We start from the raw sequence: 24,114 nt of genomic DNA on the forward strand, positions 1-24,114 counted from the left end.
CTGTGGAGACTGCCACACCTCTGCCTCCCCTTTTGCATTCCAGCAGGAGGGGAGATAGTGAGAAACCTTGTGATTTTGGGCCTCCCTAGGCCAACTTCCTTCGTTACCTTACCCCAAAATGTCCTTGGAAGGACATTTCCAAGTCTGGAGTGGACTGGGCTGGGTTGAAACCCACTCTTCTAAAAATAGGGGCTCTCTTCCCAGACCAGGCTAGAGTCAGCCTCACTCAGCATCATCTTGAGAAAGCCCATTCACTTGTCTGCCCCCTCACTGTACCCACTGCTTCTGTAGGCTCCTTCTATCTTCCATCCATTAGGATGGTGTCATCTGCAGTTCCCCTCTTGGTTGAAATGGGCACATTGCCAGTTAGTCCTAACTCAGGCATTGCTGGTCCCAGGGTTTGCAGAGCTAGAGTGTACATGAACTGTGAACCACCCACCACTGAGTGGCCTTGGAGACTCAGCCAGGTTGCAGCCCAAGCTCCTGTGTCTGTCCCCTTCTCTTTCACCAACATAAGAAAGTGGTTGAGCCCATGAGCTTGGGCTGCCAGAGGAAGAGGCTGAATGGAAGAAGGACCCAGAAGCTGCTGGGATGAGTTTGCCTTCAACTGAGCAGCTGGAAAATCTCCTTGGACTTCCTGAACGCAACATTCTTCCCCTGTGCCCAGAAATTTTTCTCTGTGTTGTACAGTATTTTAATAGACTGGGATGAAGCTCATGCCCCATTAAAAAAAAAAAAAAAAAATTCCTTTAAAGTGTCTATACTCTTTGAGTTTAATATATTCACAGTGTGTAATCATCGCAGTTTTTAAATTCCAGAGTATTTCTGTCACCCCAAAAGGAAACCTGGTCCTCATTAGCATTCATTTCCTATGTGCATGCTCCCTGACCCTCTGGCAACCGTGATGCCCTCTGTCTTGCCAGACTTGCTTACGCTGGACGCGTCATGTAAATGGAGTCAGTCTATGTGCTCTCCTGTGTCTGGCTTCTTTCCTAGGCACACGGTTTTCAAGGGACATGCATGTGGTACATGTCAGTGCTTGGTTCCCTTTTAAGGCTGAAAATGCCCCCTGGTGTGAAAGAACCACAGTTCATCCTTTCATCTTTTTTTTTTTTTTTTTTTTTTAAGAAAGAGTGAGAGAGAGAGGGAGAGAGAGAGAATTTTTTAATATTTATTTTTTAGTACTTGGCGGACACAACATCTTTGTTTGTACGTGGTGCTGAGGATCGAACCCGGGCCGCACGCATGCCAGGCGAGCGCCACTTGAGCCACATTCCCAGCCCCCCTTTCATCTTTTATTTATTTATTTATTTATTTTATTTTTTATTTTTTTTCCCTTTCATCTTTTTTGATGGCCATTTGGGTCATTTCTTTTTTGGTGTAGGGAGAGTATTGCTGCTGTGGACATAGGTGTGCACGTGTTTGTGTGACTACACTGTTTTCATTTCTCTTGCTTGTATTCCTAGATGGTCTGGGTGCCTGATTACTTCATACTTGGCATTTGAGGACCTGCCAGACCATTTATCCAAAGTGGCAGCACCATTTCACATTCCCACCAGCAGTGCACTCATTTTTCCTGGTGTCGTGTGTCTTTTAGCTGTCCTAGTAGGTATGAAGTAGTATTCCATTGTGTTTCGATTTGCATTTTGCTAATGATTCCTGATGCACTTCTTTTCATGGGCTCATTGGCCATCTGTGTATCTTTGGAGAAATATCTGTTCACATTCTTTGTCCATTTTTAAACTGTGTTGTCTTCTTATTGTTGAGTTGTAAGATTCTTTTTTTTTTACATATTCTGAACAGTGAGCCCTTATCAGATTAATGATTTACAAATATGTTCTTCCATTCTCTTGGTTCTCTTTTTTGTGTGTGTGTGCTGGGGATTTAGCTCAGGGGTGCTTTACCACTGAGTCACGTCCCCAGCCCTTTTTATTTCTTATTTTGAAATAGGGCCTCGATAAGTTGCTTAGGGTTTCACTGAGTTGCTGAGACTTGTCTCAAACTTGTGATCCCCCTGCTTCAGCCTCTCAAGTTGCTAGGATTACAGGTGTGTGCCACAATGCCCGGCTGTGGGTTCTTTTCATCTTCTTGAATAGTGTTCTTTGTAACACAAAATTTTTAATTTTGATGAACTTTAATTTGTCTTTTTTTATTGTTTGTTGCCTGTGCTTTTGGTGTCATGTGTAAGAAAAATTGGCTTATTCAGCGTCATTGTTTGTACCCTGTTTTCCTTTTGAAGAGTTTTAGCTCTTAGATTTAGGTCTCTAGACCATTTTTTAGTTATTTTTTTTTATATGGTGTGAGATAAGGATCCAGTTTCATTCTTTTGCTTGTAGATACACAGTGATGATCTGAGCACCATTTGTTGAAGAGACTGTTTTGTCCCTGTTGAAGTGTTTCTTGGCACCCTTGTTCACAGTACAAGCATACCCACCGCTCACCCTTCCATATCTGCAGGTTCTGAGTCCTTGGGTTCTGTACCTGCAGATTCTGCATCTACAGACCTGGAAATACTCAGAAAAAAATAAAACTTGGGTCTGTAGTGAACGTGTACAGACTTTTTTCCTTGTTATTATTCCTAAACAATATAGTGTAGCATCTATTTACACATAATTTTACATGGCATGCATTGGGTAGCAGAAGTCATCTAGAGAGGATGTGAAGCATAGGGGAGAGTGTGCGTAGGTTCCATGCCGTCACTGGATCATCTTTTATGAGGGGCTTGAATCTCCATGGACTCTGGTTTTCGTGCCGGTGCTGGAGCTGATCCTGCATGGATGCTGAGGGGTGGCTGGTAAAGGGATTCCCCACCTGGCCTCAGCTTCTCCCACACTCCCCAGTCACCCATTTTTCTAACCAGTCAGATGTCTTTGCAGCAGGGACAGATCTAGGTTTTGTGGGACCTTAAGGTTTTGTAATTTGGGGTGGGGTGGGATGGGACTTGAGAAAAAGAGCAGGAAAATGACTTGTTCTGTCATGGTTTGTGGAAAAGTGATCCCCAGGCTGCGCCAGGGCTACTGAAAGAGCTTCCTTCCCAGGAACCCCCTGATCTTTCTTTGTTGGCATCAGATCCCTCAGTCTGTCCCTTGTTCGTGGATGCCTCTCGTGAACTCTTCACTCACAAGTCTGTTGAGAGCCTGCTTCACGCTGGGTACTGTTCCATGCCGGGGGTGATGCCAGAATCATGTTCCCATCCTTTTGGGTGGTCAGTGCAGGGTGGTGTGGACAAAGCCTTCTGGGAACCAGAGAGTTCTCACACTCCTCTTTACTAACCTGTGCCCACCAGTTGCTCTGGGCTGTAGCCTGTGTCTTGGGCTCCTTCCTGGCTAGGGTCAGGCCTCAGCACTGCCCCTGGCAAGCTGTGTGTTTTTGAATCTCAGTTTCCCCATTTGCCAGCCACACAGAGAGGCTGAAGGGAGCGTGTTCTCGTGAGGCTGCATGCAACAGCAGCATTTCTTGTAAGTGCCAGGGAACACTGTGACTGATGACTTTTGTTTCCTGAGGCCTCCTTTGCTCTGTCCATTGAGTGGTAAGTTAACTTATTTGAGTGATGGAAGAGGAGAAGCAGCAGAGGAGGATCTGGGGGCAAGACAAACAGAACTGGATGAAGGAGCAAGCAGGGCTGGCAGCTGGCAGCCGTCCCTGTCCTGCAGCCACAGCCTGCCACCCGCCCCTCACACGGACTTCCTTGTTTCCTTTGTTCAAGGAGGAGCCGAGGAAGGTGTGCTTCACCTACGACCTGTTCCTGAACCTGGAGGGCAACCCACCTGTGAACCACCTGCGCTGCGAGAAGCTCACCTTCAACAACCCCACCACCGAGTTCCGGTACAAGCTCCTGATGGCTGGCGGGGTGAGTGTGACCTGCTGCGGGCCACCTGTCTGGCCCAGTAACTGCAGTGCCTGCCCAGGGTGCTCTGCTGGCTCCTGGGCTGGGCCGTGTGAGTACTCGTCACACAGCTGTTGCCTGGCCGAGCTATACGGCCCCGGGGCTCCCCAGCTAGTGCTGGGCGTTGGCAGCTGTGGATGGAGTTGAGGCACCGGCTGTCCCAGTGTCTCCTGGGTGGCTGTGGGTAATTGGCATCTTCCTGCATGTGGTGTGAAGCTGGGTGCAAGGCCGGTCTGTCTGCGTGGCCAGGCCTGTGCCACCCTTTAGCTGATGGATCAGGGCTGTTGCTGGGCACCAGGCCATTCGGGAGGCACTCTGTCAGTGCGCACTGCCTGCCACTTCTGTCTTGGAATTCCATGTGGTGGCCTGAGCACAGTCCTCCAGGTGCCTCTACAGCCTTTGGAGATGGGCAGGGCATAGGGTGCTGATGGCTGATGAGGAGGACAGGCCACGTGGCTGCTGGCTGCCCCATCTGTGGAGGCCAATGTAGGCTGAGGCTTGGTCATGAGACATCGAAGCCATTTTTGGTGATCCAGGGGTCACCAAGCATGCTGAGATGCCAGCCACCCTGTTTCCACGCTATAGTTGGGCCACACACGTGTGTGCATGTGTTGGGAAGTATGTCTGGTGTGTTGATGGTATGTTTGTAGAATATATGTGGTGTGGTGGGGGGGGGTTGGGGTGTGTGCCTGCCTAGATGTGTTCTGATGGTGTTTTTACAGGATGTGTGTGTGTGTGGGGGGTGTTTGTGTGGGGCATCCATGGTGTGTGTGTGTATGTGTGTGTGTGTGTGGTGAAGAGTGTGGGATGTGCATGTGGTGTTGGGCAGGCTCACTTCCAAGTGGCTGTGGGCTGGTGTGTGTGTATGTGTGTGTGTGTGTCTTTGGGTTTGGGCATAACTCCTGCCTTCTTGTTCTATACAATTGGGTCTTTAGGAACTTTTTCTTCTTAAATAAAAGTAATGCTGAGGAAGGCTGAGGAAGTCCTGAGTCCTGCTGTGTTCCTAGTAACAGCTTTGCTTGTGTTTCTGCTCTGGCTGGCAAGGGCCTGGGGAGGCTGCAGGATGCAGGAGGGCTTATGCAGAGGGGGACCAGGTGTGGGGAGGGCTGGTCCCAGAGACCTCCCCACTCTGCTGTCCACCACCTTTTTGTGGCTGTGTATTTTCCACAATGCATTTGTGGGCGTCCCCTGAAGGCCCATAGTCACATTTCTTTGGGAAGTAGTCAGCGTCCCTAGGCCTCTTTGCCTCTGCAAGAGGCATTTCCTGTGCTCTGAAGAGTGTAGACTCTGAGGGCATCACCTCAACACATAAAAAACAGGGCGGGGAGGAGCAGGTGAGCCAGCAGGGGAGAGGAGGTCTGGCTCAGTCTGCCAAGGGCCATTCTGGATGCAGCAAGTGGCCCAAGGCACCTGCTGGACCCCAGAGAGGCACTTGGGCCAAGGTCCACATAGTGGTCTCCACCAGGTGCTGTTTCTTGGAGAGGGCTGCCCAGGGGAGCTGGCTGGCCAGTCTGGAACTTCCTGGTCTTCCTGGGCTGACGGCTGAGCAGCGCTTTCTAGCCTTAGGAGCAGCCTGGTTATGGGACGGTGGCCCTCCCAGGTGATTTCCAGGACCAGGTAACTGTGCCCCTGTGCTCGGCCTTCCAGTCTCCTTAGTGTCCTCAGGGATAGTGTTTGCCACCCCATAGCAATGGCCCCAGCCCTGTCTGTGCAGCTGCTGGTGCTGGGAGAGCTGGAGGAAGGAGCCAAGCTGCCATCTGTACTCCCTCTTCACCGGGTCTCACTTGGTGATCTGGAACTCAGGCTGTCCTTAGAAGCAACTGGAGCAGGGCTTCCCACTGCCTAGCAAGTCAGAGCCAGCCCCATACCCCTAGAGCTGTCTCCTGTCTTCTGCCCATTGGCCAAGGGCCTGTGTTTCTGTCAGAGAGCCAGGAACTCACTGCAGCACCCTGTGGAGGAAATAGCAGAGCCGGCTGAGCCACGCGCCTCTCTTTTGTTCTTAGGATCTTGGTTAGCAAAGAGACACACGGAGGGCAGAGAATGCTCTCCTTGGAGGGTTTGGTCTAGTTAACTTGAAGGGAGGGAAGGTGAATTCCCACAGGAGTAGAAGGAAAAAGGTCTGGGAGTGCACCAGCCAAAGCTCCAGGAGCCATCTGTGAGTGGGGCAGGCTTTTGTCCTCTGTGAAGCTGTGCATGTGTGGAGCTGCCAGCTAAGGCACAGAGGATCCTACGTGGCATGCTTTCAGGGAACTGGGCTGGTAGGGCATGGCTGGGGGCAGATGTGTCCTTGGCGGCATGCCTAAGTGTTGTGGGCAGGGGGCTCTGATGAGCAGCTCACAGGAGAGACAGCCTCAAGGCTCTACTGCCCTCTCTGAGCCCAGTGTCCCGTGGTGTCTGCAGATGAAAGGGTTGGCTCGTAAGGAATCCCAGGTGCTCAAGCTTGTTAGTGGTGCTTCTCCTGAATTAAGGCCTTTTAAAAAGTGCCTTTTATTTTGTTCCATCTTGCTGCCATCTAGAAGGCTTTCTCTGAGTGGCTGGCCCCGTCGCCGTGTAAACCTGTAGTGTTGGTGTTGGAGACCTTCCCAAGCACTGTGGCCCTGCGGCAGGTGTCCTAGTTGCTGCTGGGCAGGTAGCAACTTTCCTGGAAAGACCAGAGCCCTTCCTCTTCTGTAGCCTTCTAAGCAAGGGCAGGATGGCACTTCCCTCCTCCCAGCTGTATATGGGGCAGCTTTGTAGACCCCTGCGGCCGCAGGCTCTGATTAAGTCAGCTTCAGTTGCTGCAGGTGGCGGGAGGAAGACTCATCCCCTAGGACATGTGTGACCTGCTGACATCGCATCCGGCAGATTCCTCAGAAGCTACTCACTGCTGTAGGGCCATTTGCCCTGGTGTCCACCTGGCTTCTCCCTCTCCTGACTGTGCCTGTGGGCTCTGAATCTCAGTGCTTAGCCTCGGCTTTGGCCATAGCCGCCTTCAGGGCTTCTTGGCACACTCTGCAAGTCTTCTTGGCTTGGCCTTCCTGTTCGTCGTGCCTGGGGCTGAGTGACCCCTGCTGGGCCCAGCCATCCTGGGATCCTAGGCTTCTCTTCGCTCTGCACACTGAGCCTGCTTCACCCTCCCCTTGGCACCCGGCCCTTCCACAATTCTTTTGGGAAAGTGGCTCTAGCTCCACCTCTTCCCTCCCCACAAACCAAGCTCCTTGGCCTTCAGCTGCCACCGCCCCTTGCTCATTGATAACATCTGTCTCTTCTTTGTCACTAGGTGATGGTAATGCCCGAAGGAGCAGAAACGGTGTCCAGGCCCAGCCCTGACTACCCCATGTTACCCACAATTCCACTCTCTGCCTTCTCTGACCCCAAGAAGACCAAACCATCCCACGGCTCCAAGGTTAGTGAGGTGGAAGGCCCAGTCACGTGAGAGCGCTGGGCCCAGCCATGGCAGGTCCCAGCCAGGCACCCCCTCTGCCGTGCTGGGCCTTGTGCACCTGGCCTCTCCCTGGCATCTTGCACCTTGAGCTCTCTGCTCCACCTTGCTGCTCACTGCCGCTTCCCTAGGATCACAAGGAATAGGGCAGGTCATCAAGGGCCCTTCACCTGTTCCTCTTGAGGCTGTAGGCCCTACCTAGCACCCTCCTTTCCCTGTTGAGCCAGCGCTGGGCCTTATGACTGCTCAGTTCAAAGGCCATTGTTGGACAGAGAGTTTCCATTGCAGGCTGTGGCTGCCTACCTTCTCCGGTCTCCTGAGTGAGGTTCCCACCCTCGGCTGTTCCCGGCTTCGCTTCTCAGCAGCGGCTTGCCACAGAGAAAAGCTTGCGTGGGGGTGGCCAGTGGGGGCATGATGTAGGTGATTGAGCTGAAATCCTCTGAAGAAGAAATGTCTATCATCTTATCTTGGCCCCTGTGGGCAGGTGGCACTCAGGCTGCCTGAAGAACAAACTATACAATGCTTTGGATGATATTGTGATGTGCTTATAAATGCATATAAACCCTTGAGCCTGCATTGTGTTCCTCTGCGACCATCTGCTCCATTCAGCCTTCTTGGGAATCCAAGCTCCGTGTGGCTCTCAGGGCAGCTGCTGGTTGGCATGTGTCTGACCCACTCCACTGTGCACTTATCTTCTTGGCATTCTTCTTGCTTCACTTAATGTGGGGTGCTGTGAGCCTGGGGCACCCCTGTGGAACGAGTAGAGCTCTTAGGAAGTCTTCTCGTCTTACCTATGAGCACTGCTGGGGCAGTCACCACCCAGACAGGGTCACTCTGGCTCTTTCCACAAGGCCAGTAGGTCTCGGAAATCCTTAGATTCGTCAGCATCTTGAGTGTGGAATGTGGCCCTGGGGAATCTCCCCTCCACCCTCTGGCCCAGACAGACCATTCCCTACTAGGGATCTCAGCAGCTTCTCTTCCAGACACCCCACAATTCTTGGAAGTCCGTGACAACTAGGAAGGGAAGAAGTTGCTATTTCTTATGCGTGGATGCTACAAAAGCCACCTAAAGCCCTATGAAGAAATGCCTTCCCAGGGGGCAGGGCCACATCTCTTGCTGGACCCCTGGATTCCTGTAGCCCAAGGGCATGTCTGCTGGGCTGAGTAATAGACAGCACTCTAGCTCTGTCCTCTGCCTCTCAGAGCCTCTGTGTGGTGTTCCAGTGCAGCACAGGGTCCACCAGGGCTCTTCTCCATTGACAGCTCTCCAAGAAGCCCTGGTTTTACCAGCATGGACCCAGCTTCTGAACCATCATCTGTATGCAATCCTTACAGGCACAGGCCGATGAGAAGCCTTTCCCTTCATTTGGGCATCTGTTTGCCCCCACATTGGTTCTCCCTGGGCCTAGGGAGACAGGTGGCCGGCCGAGTGCTTGAGGCTGAAGGGCCCTAGGCCTCACCCATCAGAATCCCCCATGCCAGGGTACTGCTGGCGATCCCGTTGTTGCTCCTAGGGCTGAATCAGTCTCTGGTAGTCCCACTGCCTCCTCTCCCCCAGGTGGCAAGGTGGGCAGGAGTGAGCCTCTGAAGAGCCCTTTGGACCGCCTGCTGGGCTCACACTAGGAGGAGCTCTGGACACCAGACCTGCTCACCTGAAGACAAAGGGGCTCCCATGGTGCCTTATTGGGCGTCAGGCAATTGCCTGGTTGATCTTTCACTAAAAGTCAGTTTTAACCATTTTGAGGTCATGGGCATCTTTGGGAAGGAGGCTACATGATCTTCATCTCTACCTTCACGTGTTTTCAAAATCCAACATGAATTCAGAGAACCCAGGGTCACAGGTTACCTGTGTAGGCTCTTCCCTCTCAGAAGACCCTGGTGGCACACACTGGGAGCCACTTTAGATGCCATCAACATGCTCCTGAGGTTTGCTCTCCTTCTGTCACACTGGCCCACCTCCTATGGCCTAGCATGTGTACTCTCTTTGAGAAGAGGCGGGGATTTTATGTGCCTTCCTTTATTTTTTGCCTCCCTAGCAGCTTGTGGGTATTGGAGTCCCCTTCCATGTGCCAGCCCCAAGGGGTATGCCCCTTGGGAGTGCCCATGGTCCCAGCTGGCTCTGGCAGCTTGTGGTATGTGCATCCCTTCCCACTACCGTGGGATGTCAGAGCTGGACCCAGTCACATGACCTGCCCTTCTCCAGGAAATGTGTCTCTAACCCTTTGACATCGTTTGGGTTGTGGACTTGCAAGAAGACACAGCACGTGGCACAGATCAGAGATGTGGAGGCAGCTCTGTCTGTCCCTGGATGCACAGGTGGCTCTGAGAGCAGGTGGCAGAGTGTTTACCTGGCCAGCTGTCTACTCTGTGTGCCTACCTCCCTCCTCCATGATGCTCTTGGCTGACTCATGGGAGCCTCCAAGGGTGCTGTGGGCTGCCCTCGGGTCTGGCTGCTGTTGGTCTCTTCACCTATGAGAAGTGTTCATCTGGAGAACTCTGGGGCCCACCGTGCACCTTTCCACCTGAGGGCTGGAGCCTGCATCAGCCCACAACAAAGGCACCCATCCAAGATCCTGGGACATATGGGGTGATTATGGAGGGTTGATAGGGAAGATGGGGCTTCTGCCTTCTTCACTGGCTGTGTTGGGGAAGGAACATGGGGAAAATACAGACATACAAAGAGCTCAGCCTAGTGATCGGCCATGCTATCAGTCACAGGCACTGGCCATAGTGTCCCCCTTGACTGAGAGTGCTCCCCGTTTACCAGGCCTGTGCCCTTGCCCTGAGATATAACAGAGGTAACATCCTGCCCAGGCTCCCTGGGGGCTTGGGCAGGGCAGCTTTGCCTGTGTTCCACCTCTGTCCCCAGAGTTTCATAGATCTCACTGATCTGTCCAAACCCAAGTCCCCTGCCTAAATGCTTGAATTGACCAAGGCAGAGACCTGGAAACGTCCTCTCTGTTTTAGGAGAACAGCTCAGGCAGTTCAATTCTGAGAGACCTGGATGCTGTTTGTTCTGTGCAGTACCCAGGAACCCAGCAGGTGCTCAATAAGTGTTTATTGCCTAAATCAGATAAATGGCTCTGCCCCGGGCATGCATTGAGGACTGGCGGGAGCAAGGCTGGAGAGTTGAGGATTGGGAGACCTGCAGGAGAGGGTCCCACAAGGCCCCGGGAGGAAGGCCGAGAGCCACCAACAGGGAACACACAGGATGCGCCCTGCGGGCCAGAGAAGATGGGCAGGGCCTGCTCCCTAGGCCACTGGAGCCTCTGGCGCCAGGCGAGCCTTGGACCTCCTTGGCCAGGGGCAGGTTACAGGCATTGGCGGGGCGGCCAAGGTGGCCCTGCTTGCATCTGACTCACTGTGCTCTTCTTCTTGAATCCCTCAGGGAAGTCAGCTCAGTTCCAAGGGATCTTAGCCTGCAGTCGCCCGGGACCTGCTGACACTTCCCAGTAGTTTAAAGGGACAGCTCCATTTAAAAAACTCACCTGCTGCCTTACTTTTTCGCTTTATGGAAGATTTTCTCTAGCTGAGTCTCAATCAGGTGGATCATACTTTGTAGGGGTTGGGGGTGGCGGAGCCGGGTGGCCCTGAGATGCCGGCTGACCATGTCTGTCTCTGCCCTGTGCCTTCCCTGCTCTTGGCATTGCAGGACGCCAACAAAGAAAGCAGCAAGGCCCCCAAGACGCATAAGGTGACCAAGGAGCACAGAGAACGACCCCGCAAGGACTCGGAGAGCAAGAGCTCTTCCAAGGAGCTGGAGCGCGAGCAGGCCAAGGGCGCCAAGGAGGCTGCTCGGAAGCTGGGTGAGGGCCGGCTGCCCAAGGAAGAGAAGGCCCCGCCTCCCAAGGCTGCATTCAAGGAGCCCAAGATGGCCCTGAAGGAGACCAAGCTGGAGAGCATGTCCCCCAAGGGGGCACCCCAGCCCCCGGTCCTGCCCAAGGCTTCCAGCAAGCGGCCGGCTGCCGCAGACTCGCCAAAGCCCAGTGCCAAAAAGCAGAAGAAGAGCAGCTCCAAGGGGTCCCGGAGTGCCCCCAGCACCTCGCCCCGCACCTCGTCTTCCTCTTTCCCGGATAAGAAGCCACCCAAGGATAAGAGCAGTACCAAAGGAGAGAAGATGAAGGCCGAGAGCGAGTCCAGGGAGACCAAGAAGGCCCTGGAGGTGGAGGAGTCCAACTCGGAGGATGAGGCTTCTTTCAAGTCAGAGGTGAGAGCTCTCTTCTCCACCCCTCATCTTGTCTGTGCATCTGCACAGCTGGGGGCAGCCAGGAAAGGGCACCCATGGGGAAGGTGGTGGGGCGCTGGGCTACTCACTGGCTGCCCGTGGCTGGAATGCTGGCAGAGGAACAGGCTGGAGCCAAAGTCCAGGACTTGGTGGGCTATTTGTTCTTCCTTCTCTGTGTCACTGGTCCAGCCTCCGCAGCTTGGGCCTCAGTCTTCTCTTCCATCAGGTAGTTGGGCCTGCTCAGGAGAGCTGCCTCTATAAAGATGGTAGTTAGTGGATCCTGGATGGGGTTGTGGCAGCTCTGGTAAAGCATATGCCTTGGTTTAGCTCTGTCATCCTCCTGTAGCCCCCTGCACAGGCCAGGGCCCCGGTGATCACCTTGGAGCTAGGCAGAAAATCATGTCTCACCGTCCCTCCCTTCCCGGCCATTGCATGGCCAGCCCAGTGAGGAATGCACACCCTCTGCTAACTGGGCGTCCCCAGGAATTTTAGTCTTGCTATCCCTGCCTGGATGTTCAGTGATGGTGACTGAACTGCACCCAGTTTTGGTCCCTTCCCACCCACCTGTGCTGACCAGTACATAGCAGGGACACTGCTACCTGTAGTTGGCTCGCTCTCAGCAAGCAATCTATCCCTATGAAGTGCTGGGCTTGTCTGGCAGCAGCGTGTCCAGGAGACCCTCTAAGGACCATTAGCAGGGACATTGTGCCACAAGACGGAGCCCTCAGCCTCATGGCTGGATCTTGAATCAGCCTCCACTATTGGCTTTGTCTTCAGAGGCCCCATGTGACATACCTGAATGAAAATGTGCCCAGGTCATGGCCCCAGTGGCTTTTTTGGTTTCCAAATGGTACTCACACCAAGGTGGGAGCTTTACCTTCAGGGATGCTGCATGGAGCTGCACTTGAGAGGTAGTTCCTGGAAAAGAGGTCAGAGGGGCTTTATGTTAGCAGTGCTGGGTTTGTGAGTGTGTGGCTTCCAAGAGCACCTTACTAGAGATAACAGCACCTGCTGGGCATGGCTGTCCATCCTGTGGGTCATGGCACACACCCCTGCTTCTTGGGCACCCACCAAGCTGGCAAGACTGAGCACCCAGCTTCTCAACAGCTGGTGATCCACCAGTGCTCCTGGGATGGGAGGATCCCAGGCATCACAGAGGCCCTGGACCACCTCAGGGGCTACCCTTCCTGCCCTCCCTGCCCTGCAGGTGCCCTCTCTGTCCTCCTCCCTACCCTGTGCAGCAGCCAGAGCTCTGGGCAGGTCTCAGTCCCTTCCTGCCCATGCCAGGGAAATGGTCAGGGAGCTGGTGCTGGGTGAGATCCAGTCCCACAACCAGGCCTTTCCAGGCGAAAGTAGCCAAAGCCCAGCTTATATGTCAAGAGATGGGGGCTGGAGGTCCATAGGGCTTGCCTGGTCAATGGCCTCACCTTGGGTTTCTATGCTGACGTCAGCAACCACCAGACATTTATGGGGAGCTGGATGTTGAGCCTGTAGCCTGAGAGCACTATGGTCCCAAGGCCAGAGATGCCCCAGGAGACTTGAGGCTTCTGACTGGTGAGCAGCCCACGTAACAAGTGACTTCTGAGTGGTGCCTCAGCCATCCAAGGTCCCTGCAGACTGACCCCTAGGCCACCAACAGTGTGCCCAGTGATTTCCGATGTTTCCCAGCCCTAGGGCTTGGGCAGAGCACAGACTTCTGTGGCAGAAGATGCAAAGAAAAGCCTCCCAATGGCAGTTACACAGCCTCTTCTTGACTATCTCAGGCCTTCCCTGTCTGGAGGCTGCATGTGGCCTCACTGCCAGAAAGTTGGAGTCACCACACCTCGACACCCCTCGCCCTGCTGTCCTGGTACTCGGCTTGCATAGAGCCCACTGGGCATGTGCCTAGGCCCAGCTCCCCAGTTCCTCTAGCAGTTGTTTGGAGGTCTCCTTGGCTCTTGGGGCAGGACTGAATGATTCAGTCAGTCCTGTCCACTCGGGGCCATTTATGCTCTGAAGGGAAGAGGATAGGCCATGCCCCTCCTGGACACTTGACATGGCCCAGCTACTTTGGGCTTACCGGAGTGTTGTCAGCCACACCAACTCTAGGCTTTTTAAATCATCTCCACTTCCTTTTCTTCCTGTCCTTGGATTCGTGTGGGAGAAAGATGGCAAGCATGGCTGTGAGTTCCACTGGCTTGACTCTGCTGGACACAGTGCCAGAGCAGGGGCTCTGGGGTCCTCACCTCTTCAGGCCCCGCTGACTGGAGCAGCCTGTGGGCTGGATGCCATTTCTGGCCCCCAGCACCACTCCATAGACAGGCATGGGTGCAAGGGGGCTGGGCCAGCGCCAGCCTGCTGCCCTGCGTGCTCCCAGCCCTGCTCACACACTCTCCCTCTGCCCCAAAGGCCAGAGAATGATTGGCTCCTACCTGCATGTGCTCAGCAGAGGTTGGCAGGGCAGCTCCTTTACAGATGGGGAAACTGAGATTTAAAACTGGGGGCTGCCTTGGCCCAAGTAAAAAAGCCAGCTGGTTGGAACAGGGACCCAAGGCAGTGGCCATCTGTTTATCCATCACTTACTCTGCCCCCACAGACACGAGGGTGTACATGTGAGAGGATCCATGTGGCTCTAGGCCCATCCAGGGTTGGGAGGGGCGTTCCTGGACCCAGGTTTTGTGGGGAAACCCAACTGGTCTGTTGGACTTCCCCCAAGTGTTCCTACAATGAACAGTGGCCAATGGGAAACTATTCTGCTGGGTTCCTGGGGCCACACCATTCCCTGGGTCCCAGAGAACACCCTTTGTCAGTTTGGGGAAGGTGGGCCTATAGGGACACCGGTGTGGCAGGCTTGGAGAGGCTGGGTTGGGCCAGAAGAGGCTGCAGCAAACCCTGGAGCACACAGAGTACAGGAGGTGTGCCCTCCCCAGGCAGCCTGATTGCACTCTGGATCACCAAGCCAACAATAACGTAGTGCCTTCCTGGTGCCGCTTTCATAGGGTAAGGCTACCCTGGTCCCACACACCTTGGGGACAGAAGATGCTGGGGAGGGGGGTTGTTGGGATCTGCACTGCCAGAGGGCATGTTTGCCCTTTCTTCCCCTCTGGCCTGGAACCCCATGAGATCCTGGGCACTAGAGGTCCTGTCCTTATGAGTCAGGGACTCCTCTTCCTGCATCTTCTCTCAGGGCTGATGGCTCTAGTCCCTCTGCCAGAATCCAGACTAGCTGGCTGCCTCTGTTTCCTCCCTTCTCCCCCTCCCGCCCTCCCCTCCCCTTTCCACAAGGGGTGGGCTCCGTATACTTAATTCCTTTATCTGGTCCCCCAAGGGGCAGGGCGGTGCCCAGTTCGAGCAACAGTTTAGTGGGTCTGAGGTGGCCTCCCCGAGGTCTGGGCAGCTTCCCAAGCTTCAGGCCTGGTCTCCTGCCCAGGCTTTGCCACACACACCTTTGGTAGCCATCTGCAGAAACCCACACCCAGAGCAGGGACCAGACCCAGGATCGGCCCCTTCCCCATGCAGGTGTCTGTGTGGTTGACTCCTGGCCACCTATGACTTCTTGCTGGGACCTGACCTGCTGCGCCTTGTCACATTTGCTTTGGCTTGACTGCCCCCTGGTGGCTGAGTCAGGGTGCACAGCTTCAGGAAGAGGAGGAAGCATGAGCCAGCTTCCACTTTGTCTGTCACACTTATGCATGCACACACACATGCGCATACGCTGCTCATCAGCTTCTGGGTGGCTGGAGGGTGGTGGTGACACTTGGGTGGGAGGTGGGGCTTTGTGCTGCCCCAGGAACCCTGGGGTGGGTATAGCTGTGGGTCTGAATGAGAAGCCAGGCCTCGTCGTCACCTTCCCTGTCCCCACTGTGCACCAACCAGCACCTGCTCCTGTTCTCCTGGGCCAGTGGACAAGCTGCCTGGGGGGCTGCAGCTGCTTGCTGCTGCTGCTGCTGGAGCCTCCGTGTGGAAAGGAGGCCCCTCCACACAGCTGTGTTCTGGCACCAGAGCTGGTGGGCCCTGTGCAGGGTCAGGGTGCCTGGGGGACACCATGGAAGGGGGGTTGTTGGCATCTGCACTGCCAGAGGGCATGTGTGCCCATTCTTCCCTCTGGCCTGCGAGATGACTGTCTTCTTCCTCTTCCTTTCCTGCCCGCCCCCACCATGGGGGTGAAGTCCGCCCAGTCCAGCCCGTCCAACTCCAGCTCCAGCTCGGACTCCAGCTCAGACTCAGATTTTGAGCCCTCTCAGAACCACAGCCAAGGTGTGTGATGAGGCTCAGAGGCCGAGGTGGGCAGGCAGAGAAACTTCAGCCCCCACTCGTAGGCCGCTGGGTATGTGGTTCGTCATCAGAGAAGATGATCTTCGAGAGACTCCCTCAGGAGACTGAGTTTTTGAGGGGGCTTGTTGCATGCCTGAGGTTTGGCCGCAGAGGCGGGAGGCAGGACAGAGTGGGAGCTTCTGCTGCCACAGTCAGACTGGGGGGCTGGCCAGGGGTGCAGAAAACCAGGGCCTGAGGCTGTGCAGCCTGACTTGGGCTGACACGGCTCCTTAGTATGGAATGTCTGAGCAGGTCCCGGGGACCCATGTCTGTTGAGTTTGGGTGGTGGGGGGCAGTTTGTATGTAAAAGCAAAACAGAAGTAAGTCTGCAGACCTGCGGCCTTTTGGGACCCGTTTTGCTTCTCTCCTGCCAGTGGCCCCAGGTGTCCATTCCACAGGCTTCAGACCTGTAGCTCCTTCTGATGGGGGCCTCAAGGTTCCCAGGGATCCTCCTCTCGGGGACCTCCCAAGCAAAAGTACCTTGTGGGCAGCTTTGTGTTTTTTGCCCATCCTGTCCCCGCCCCCATCGGAAGTTCATGCTTTCTGCAGACTGGGACTCAGAATGCTCTGCTGTCACTCAGGCATTTGGCTGGCACTTAGGCCTAGGCCACCATCTCTGCATGTCTGCTCTCTTCCTACAGGCCTCATGTGGGGTTTTAGGGAGAGGGAATAAGGCCCAGTTGACCACTACAGCCTACCCCAGGGTGGGGGGGAACTGGGCAACCTTCAGGACGCTGGTATGAGAGCAGCTTGGGCCCAGCATAGACCTCAGCAGCTACCTTCAAACCAGAAGCAGGTCTTCTAGTGATGGGAATGAAACTCTCCTCCCCTCCAGCTGGAATCCCTTGGTGGGGGTGGAGTGGGGGGAGTGTAGGGTCTGACCTGGAATTCAGGCATGGGTTGGGGGATGGGGTCCTTGAAGCCCATGCTTATCTGCTGGTTAGGGAGGGGAACCTACTGAAGCGGCATCATGTGACCAAGGTAATTGAGGGCTTTGTGTCCCTCTGTTGCCTTGGCAACAGGAATATAAACCAAGATGCCGTCTGTAGGGGACTGGAACCAGGCGCCTCTGGAGAAAGGGGAGGACGGTGGGCTGGGAGCAACAGACGGGGTTGCTGAGAGGCTGGGTAGGCCTGAATAGGGTCGCAGGCTGGACAGGGGTCTCTGGTTCCTGGCACAGCATTCGAGCCCACGCTCTAGCTCCTGCGCTTTCCTCAGTGAGGCTGGCTTGTCCTGAGCTCTTGGGAGCCTCTAATATCTGATCCAGTGGCTTCGTGATGGAGGGGCCCTGTGGTCCTGCTGCAGGCCAGGGACCCGAGACCTGCGAGGAGGGCCAGGAAGGTAGGGAGAGATTGGGAAGAGGCAGAGGGTCCTTTAGGAATGGGACACTGAAGGGCGGGGAGCAGTGTTTCGGGATTGGCCATTAGGCCCTCCTAACAGAAGGGACCTCCAGAGGAGACTGTGCATTTGGAGGGGGGGTCAGTGTCAAGAGGTCTCAGTAGAGACCTCCCCGCCTCGTTCTTCCCCAGGACCCCTACGCTCGATGGTGGAAGACCTGCAGTCTGAGGAGTCCGACGAGGATGACTCTTCATCAGGCGAAGAGGCGACCGTCAAGGCAAACCCAGGCCGGGATTCCAGGTGACTGGGCCCAGCAGGAGTGGGCACTGGTGGTGACCAGGGTGACTATCAGGGCCCATTTTGCTTCTCTCCTGCCAGTGGCCCCAGGTGTCCATTCCTGGCATTGGCAAAAACTGGCAGGCCAGAGGGGGGCTAGGACCAGAGGGTCTCTCAGGAGGACCAAGCCAGGGTCAAGTTCCAGCATGGGGAGACACCCTATCCAGCTGGACATTGGGCCTCGGGCAGCTTCATCCTGCCTCGGCCCTAGAGTCAACTGTCCTCTCCTAATCACCAGAGCTGTGGGGCCTCCTGGGCCTGCTCTCCTTCCTAGGGGGCCTTTCCCTGTTGCTGAAGGTGTGGCTGCCTGGCAAGGAGGATTCTGTTTCAGCTGTCCAAGTACCAGTGTTATGGGAGGCATGGTGTGGGGGGGAGCACACTGGTCCTCTGCAAGGACCCCTCAGCCCTCTCCACATGTGTGGTGGGGTGAGGGCCACCTGAGACGCCCTGCATGGAGAGCAGTGTCTGGTCTTCTCCCAGTGAGGGATGAGTATGTCCTTTGGATGCCCCTGATGCTTGGAGAGGTCCACTTGGGGTGGGGGAGCTCTGTGTTCCTAGCCTCCAGATCAGGAATGCCCTAGAGCAAATCCTGGTCTTGGCTTCAGGACCTAGGTATCAGGGGAGGCTCTGAGCCCTGTCAGGGCAGTGAGTGCCAGCTGGACAGCAGGGGCTGGGGTCAGCTGAGGCCACTGGGCCCTCTTTAAATCAGAGGTGGATGCCAGTCTACACCAGTGGGCTTCATGAACCACAGAAGGCTTAATGGACATGTGCAGCCCTCAGTGCTGTTGACTAAAACCCCCTTCTGGAGTGCTAGGGCCAGGAGGGTGCTCACACAGGTCCACCATGTGCCAAGGCTCCCTGCCATCCCATGTGCACAGAGGAGCCCAGTAGAAATGGGAGCCTGGCCAGAAAGATTCAGGCCTGGGCACCAAAGGGGACTCAGTTCCTGGGTGCAGGGAGAACTGTGACTTTCCCAGGACAGGAGAAGCAGCAGGCTTCTGCCTTGTGTGGTGATGCCAAATGTGGATTCTGCACAGGCACAGAGCCATGAGCTCAGACAGACAGACACAGTCCTGTTGGAGGGGCCTACAGCAGTGTGGGGACCCAATGAGAAGCAGCGCTTCTGACTTGAGTCCACTTCCCAGGGGCATTTGTGAAAGGCCCTGGTGACAGCTTGCTTGTCAGGGAAGGCCCACGCAGGCTGGGAAGTTGCAGCAGGTGCTGGCAAGGCCCCACCCGTCCTAGTGTGCTCCTTGGAGAGACCCTGAGTCTGTGATGGCGTCCAACCACCACTTGTTGGACATGGGAAGAAGCAGAAGTAAGGAGTAAGCGGAAGCTGTCACGTTGCCTTGGCAACAAGAGAGATCTGGCTCTAGCTCTCAGCCTTAGAGCAGGGGCTCCCAACAGGGCCTAGCTGACTGCTCCTGGACAGCGGGAGGAGCAGATCACAGCACAGAGGGGTGGGGTGCACCCTGCTTGGCTTCAGCCCACACAGCCTCGGGCACATTGCCCAGTGGCAGGGCCTATGTGAGGCAAGAAAGGAAGTGTGTTGAGCATGTCTGTCGGGGGCTCCCTGCACAGCCCTGACAGAGTCCCTGACAGAACAGGGATCCAGGCAGTGGGACGGGTGGCACCCACAGGGCCATTTGGGGGTCCCTCTGTGCACCCCTCTTGTTGTACTGGAAGAGATGTGGGAAAAACTTGCAGGTCTGGGCTGGGGTGTTTTACCCACACTGAGAGGGTGAGGGCCACGGGGTTCCCAGGAGGCCACCTCTTGCCTGTCTGTGGCCATCACTGTAGAGTGCTCGTTACCTCCCATGTGATCACACAGCCTCTTTTACAGATGAGGAAACTGAGGCAGAGGTGGAAGTTCCCCCCAGGGCCTCTCATCACCACCAGACACCCCCATGTTTGTGGCCCCGCTGGGCATCAGGGCCCTGCATGGGGCAGATCCTCTGGCAGGCGGCACCTTCTGGAAAGGAGCAGAGCTGGGCTGAAGGGCAGACTCCTGTCTTGCAGTGGTGACCTCACATGGGCACACCCTTCCTCCATTCGGCCTCCTGGAGCCCAGCGCAGGCTGGTGCCAACACCGCAGCCTGAGTGCAGGGCACTGTCTTAAGGCCAGTGGCCGTTACACCTGACGTGCAGTCTTATCTGTCATTCAGGTTGAGTTTCAGTGACAGTGAGAGTGACAATAGCGCCGACTCCTGCTTGCCTGGTCGTGAGCCCCCACCCCCACAGAAGCCCCCCCCACCCAACAGCAAGGTGAGCTCCTCACCCCCAGGCCCCACATGAGGTCTCTGTGGCCCTTCTGGGAGGGTTTGGAGGGGTTGGTCAGAAGAAGGAATGAGCTCAGCAGAGACCTTGGGTTCCCCGCAGGCATCAGGCCGGAGGAGCCCCGAGCCCTGCAGCAAGCCTGAGAAGATCCTCAAGAAAGGCGCCTACGACAAGGTGGCCGGGCCGGGTGGGCCGGGTGGGTGGCACAGCCTAGAGGCTTTGAGCCCCCAAAGCTGGACTGTCCTCGGGAGGGGGTGGCCTTTCCCCAGGTCCCAAAGAGGTGCTTTCCCCCCAGGGGGCAGGCACTGTGCTGGAGGGGCTGCAGGTGGGGTGGGTGGGCTGGGGGGCTGCGCTGAGGCTCCCGCCCTCCCAGGCCTACACAGACGAGCTGGTGGAGCTGCACCGGAGGCTGATGGCGCTTCGGGAGCGCAATGTGCTGCAGCAGGTACTGCCTGGTGAGGGTGGGGCACGAGCACCCTGCCCCGGAGCCTCCCTTCTTGGGGGTCTGCGGGGCCACCCTACCCTCAGCCTCCTGACCCAAGGCCACCTGCCTCTGCCTTGCAGATCGTGAACCTGATTGAGGAGACTGGCCACTTCAATGTCACCAATACCACCTTTGACTTCGATCTCTTCTCTCTGGACGAGACGACCGTGCGCAAGCTGCAGAGCTACCTGGAGGCCGTGGCCACATGACCCTGGGGCAGGTGCCAGGCCCCCACCGCCAGGGTCCTGGGAGGCCATGTCCAGGCCCTGCCTGCCTTCCTCTCTCTTGACTTGCCCGCCCGCAGCACTGCCTTAGTGACCGCCCTGCCCTCAGCCCTCACAGCCAGCTGCACTTTTCTGGGTGGCTTCCAGCCTGCCACCCACCACCCTGTTGGGAACCTGGGGCCCAGGGGTCGGGCCAGTGCTGCGGCTCCCAGCCTCACGTGCACCATCACCCGGGCTCCCCTCAGAATGCGGTTTATGTTGAAGGCAGCGCTGGGCCTCGCTCCCGAAAGAGGAAGAAAATTCCATGGAATGTGTATGACTGAGGGCCCCTCATCCGACCTAGGGACCAGCCCCCTAAACAAATGGTGGCTCTGTCCCCAGCTTCATGGGGGCTGTGTACCGCCTTTTCTCTGTCTGGGCCTCTCTGAGCAGCTGGGGCCACCTCCACAGCCTGCCTGGGACCTGGGGAGGCTCTGTCTGTGTCTGCACCAGGCTGGGCCACGCTGCTCTGTGTGCCAGCCGGCGTTGCGTCCTGTGTGGGCCCTCACTGTGCCAGGCCTCCGTGCTGTGCAGCTCTATGTATAGTATATATATGTGCGCGCTGTGTGTCCAGAAGCAGTTTCCAATGTGCGTTTCTGTGGCCACGGTGCACGTGGGGGGTGGGGGGGAAGGTGGGGCTTATAGGTTAAGATGTCTCCGTGGGTCTTCTTGCCGGCTGGCCTCCCAGGGCACAGAGGAACCCCCACTTTGTGGGTCCAAGGATGCCGCTGCCCCCCCTACCGGGGCTCCCAGAGCCAGTGAACATGACCACGGGGTGGCCAGTCCTCAGGGCACTGGGGGAGCTGCCCCTCCCTGGCAGCTCCTCAGGTGGGTACCCAGTCTCTAGGGACAGACGCTTAGCCTCTGGGCTGTTCCTCCTGTAGGATTCTCTTCCTCCCCTTCTGTTAATCAAGTCTTCGAACTTTGAAAAAAAAAAAAAATGAGCTTTTGCCAAATAAGACGGGATAGTCTGTGGTTTGGAGGTGCGTGTGCACTCAGCCTGTGGCTGGGGTGTGGGCCCTACTGGGCATAGGCCTCAGGCTCCTCTCCTCGTGCAACTTCCGCCTCCATGGCTGCGGTTCACCCTGGGTGCAGCCTGGAGGCTGAACTGTGCACCTGGGATTCTCCAAGGACGCTGGCCCGCCTTTCCAGGCCTGGAGCCTTTGTAGTCAGCCAACTCTGGGTTTTCCCAGACCTTGATCCAGAGCTCCTCCACACCCCGACCCCCAGCTTCAGAGTCTGTTCCAGTGTTCGCGCCCTGACACGGTGTGGGAAGGAGAACTGGGCCTGCGGTGGCCCCTGGTTCTCCAGCCCATGGTGGGCGTCTCCATCTCGCCTGCTGATGTTCAGACACAGGAGGCGGCAGGGTCCCTCGTCTTGTCCTCGCTCTGGGTCTGCTGTCAAGCAGACCTGAACACTCCCTGGGGGGACCCCAGCTCCAGCTGGGGAGAGCCCCAGATTTTCGGGGAAAGGCCAGGAACTCAGAGGAAGCCTCAGCACCGACTCTCCCACGCTCACTTTCCTGCCCACTGCCTTCAAAAGGAGGAGGGCAGGCCACCAGTACTCCAGAGTGGGACGTCTCCTTCTCTGGGAACACTCCAAGACATGGACAGAACAGACTGGCCCTGCATAGGCTGCTGGGAAGATGGCAGCTGTTCAGTCCTCGGTGCAGAAGCAGCAGGTCACCAGTGGGCCCTCAGCCCAAGGGGCTGTTCTTTCTCCTTGATAGGATTGTCCGGTCCACACAGCAATGTGGGAAGCCCTCCTGCCTGCCCTCGGCAGCAGCGTCCAGTCCTTCCTGCAGTTCCGTGGCCTCCGGAAGCTTCGACCCATTTCTCAGTTACCTCCTCTGACCGGAAGGCCTCGTCACTGTCCCCTGGAGCTGCTATGGGCTGAGGACTGGCCCTGTGGCCACCAGTGGAGGTGCCGGGCAGCCAGGACCTGACTGCAGGGTTCCTGCTGCTCCCCACCCCCGCTGGGCTCTGGGGACGCTTCCATAGGAAGGGCCCAGCACTCTGTGACTGCCATGTGTCTCATGTTAAAGCCACCTGCTCTGGTGCAAATCCCTGTGTTTCACTTTCTCCTGAGCAAAATGTAAACCGATGCCGGACAGCAAAGGGTGTCCAAGCCTTTCTCACCCGCAAGGGTTTTTACCAGAATATGTCTCTAGGAACTGAGGAACTGGGACACTTAATCGGCCTGAGACCAACTCCTGGGAAAAAGGAATAAGGAGAATTGTGTTTGTAATGAGTTACAGGATTGTTTGTCCTGAATTTTAAACTTTTTTTTTTTGTTAAATTGTGAAATTATGGAGGAGTTTTATAGAAAAAAAAAAAGTGAAATAAAGTCAGATGGGAAAGCAGCCCTCTGCATGCATGTAGTGTCCTGGGACAAGGTGCACAGTCATCTCGTCCCGGTGTCTGTAGACCCACTACCAGGAGAGGGAGGGAAGGCTGGCACCAAGCCTGGTGGGCTGCAGGTGGGGTTGACAGTGTGACAGGTTGGCATCTTGGAGAAGCAGATGCAGCCCCCCCCAGGGTGTGCATGGCCTTTGCTGCTGCTCGGCTGTCTCCTTGGAAGCAGGCAGCAAGGTCTGGGTGGCAAGGGAGCCTGACTTCAGAGGACGGAGGTGCATGGTTGGATGGGGAGAGAATAGGGAGGTGGAGGTGGAGGGAAAAGAAAATGGGGGCAGAGGCACCCCTGACAGGAGTCCAGGTGACAGCCAGCCTGTTGATGGAACCCAGCAGAGCTCTCACTCTACCCAGCGAGCAGCACTGCCGGCAGTACCCTCTGCCACTACCCCGCCCCCAGTAGCAGCCATGGATGGAGACCACTTGTCAGCAGGTGGCAGCCAGAGGACAGGACACAGCTGAGCCCTGGGTCACTCTAGGAACATGTGTCCTTTCTCCTAGTCAACAGCCAAAAGTTGCAGTCCCATCATGAGGGCTGCAGCCTCCTCTGCCCCTGCCCTTCCTGCGAGACTAATGCAGCTTTGGGGGAGGGTCTTGGATCTGAGCTCCTGAGGTTGGCACCCCCAGCCCTGCCTATTTTTCATCTTGAGACAGGCTCTCACTAAGTTGTTAAGGATGGCCTCAACTTTGCGATCCTCCTGTCTCAGCCTCCCAACTCACTGGGATGACAGGCATGGTCACCGTGCCTGGCTCTGAGCTCATTTCCACATCTCTTCTAATAGTTGGGTTCTGGGTGGGGTTTAATGTGCACCATTTGAACCATGAGTCCCCTAACTGTTCCTCATGCGTACTGTGTGTGAACCTGGGTGTCCCCTCCTCCCTGCACCTAGGCTCACCCAGCACCTGTGCCTCGGGCACTGGCACACAGCAATGGCCCCTGTCTGTGGAGGAGCCAGTCTCTAGCTGCCCCTCAGTGGCTTCTCTCATGAATCATTTTGAGAGTAAAACAAGAAGCCCGTGGGCTCCATTGCAGCAATTTTGAGTCTCCCAGGACCTCCACTCAAAGCCAGAGTGAGGACTTCGTTGAGCCCAGGGTCCCTCTCAGCACTGAGATATCTCAGAACTGGACGGGCAATTCCTCCTGCTGAGCACTCCAGGCCAGCAGCTCCCCAGGCTGACA

The 24,114-nt window shown here is 56.1% G+C and overlaps 1 protein-coding gene across 1 annotated transcript in view; it reads left to right on the plus strand.

The window, feature by feature from the left end:
- Positions 1-22,877, plus strand: part of Mllt1 (MLLT1 super elongation complex subunit) — a 59,773-nt gene extending 36,896 nt beyond the window's left edge. The window contains exons 4-12 of the mRNA XM_076850798.2: positions 3,707-3,850; positions 7,146-7,271; positions 10,960-11,514; positions 15,681-15,768; positions 17,355-17,463; positions 19,665-19,764; positions 19,879-19,950; positions 20,150-20,221; positions 20,341-22,877. Coding sequence (XP_076706913.1) covers positions 3,707-3,850; positions 7,146-7,271; positions 10,960-11,514; positions 15,681-15,768; positions 17,355-17,463; positions 19,665-19,764; positions 19,879-19,950; positions 20,150-20,221; positions 20,341-20,469 — 1,395 coding nt within the window. The 3' untranslated portion in view covers positions 20,470-22,877. The remainder of the gene's footprint in view (positions 1-3,706; positions 3,851-7,145; positions 7,272-10,959; positions 11,515-15,680; positions 15,769-17,354; positions 17,464-19,664; positions 19,765-19,878; positions 19,951-20,149; positions 20,222-20,340) is intronic.
- The last annotated feature ends 1,237 nt before the right edge of the window (positions 22,878-24,114 follow it).

The sequence above is a fragment of the Callospermophilus lateralis genome, chromosome 1 (assembly GCF_048772815.1).
Source record: "Callospermophilus lateralis isolate mCalLat2 chromosome 1, mCalLat2.hap1, whole genome shotgun sequence".
In the NCBI taxonomy this organism is placed as follows: Eukaryota; Metazoa; Chordata; class Mammalia; order Rodentia; family Sciuridae; genus Callospermophilus; species Callospermophilus lateralis.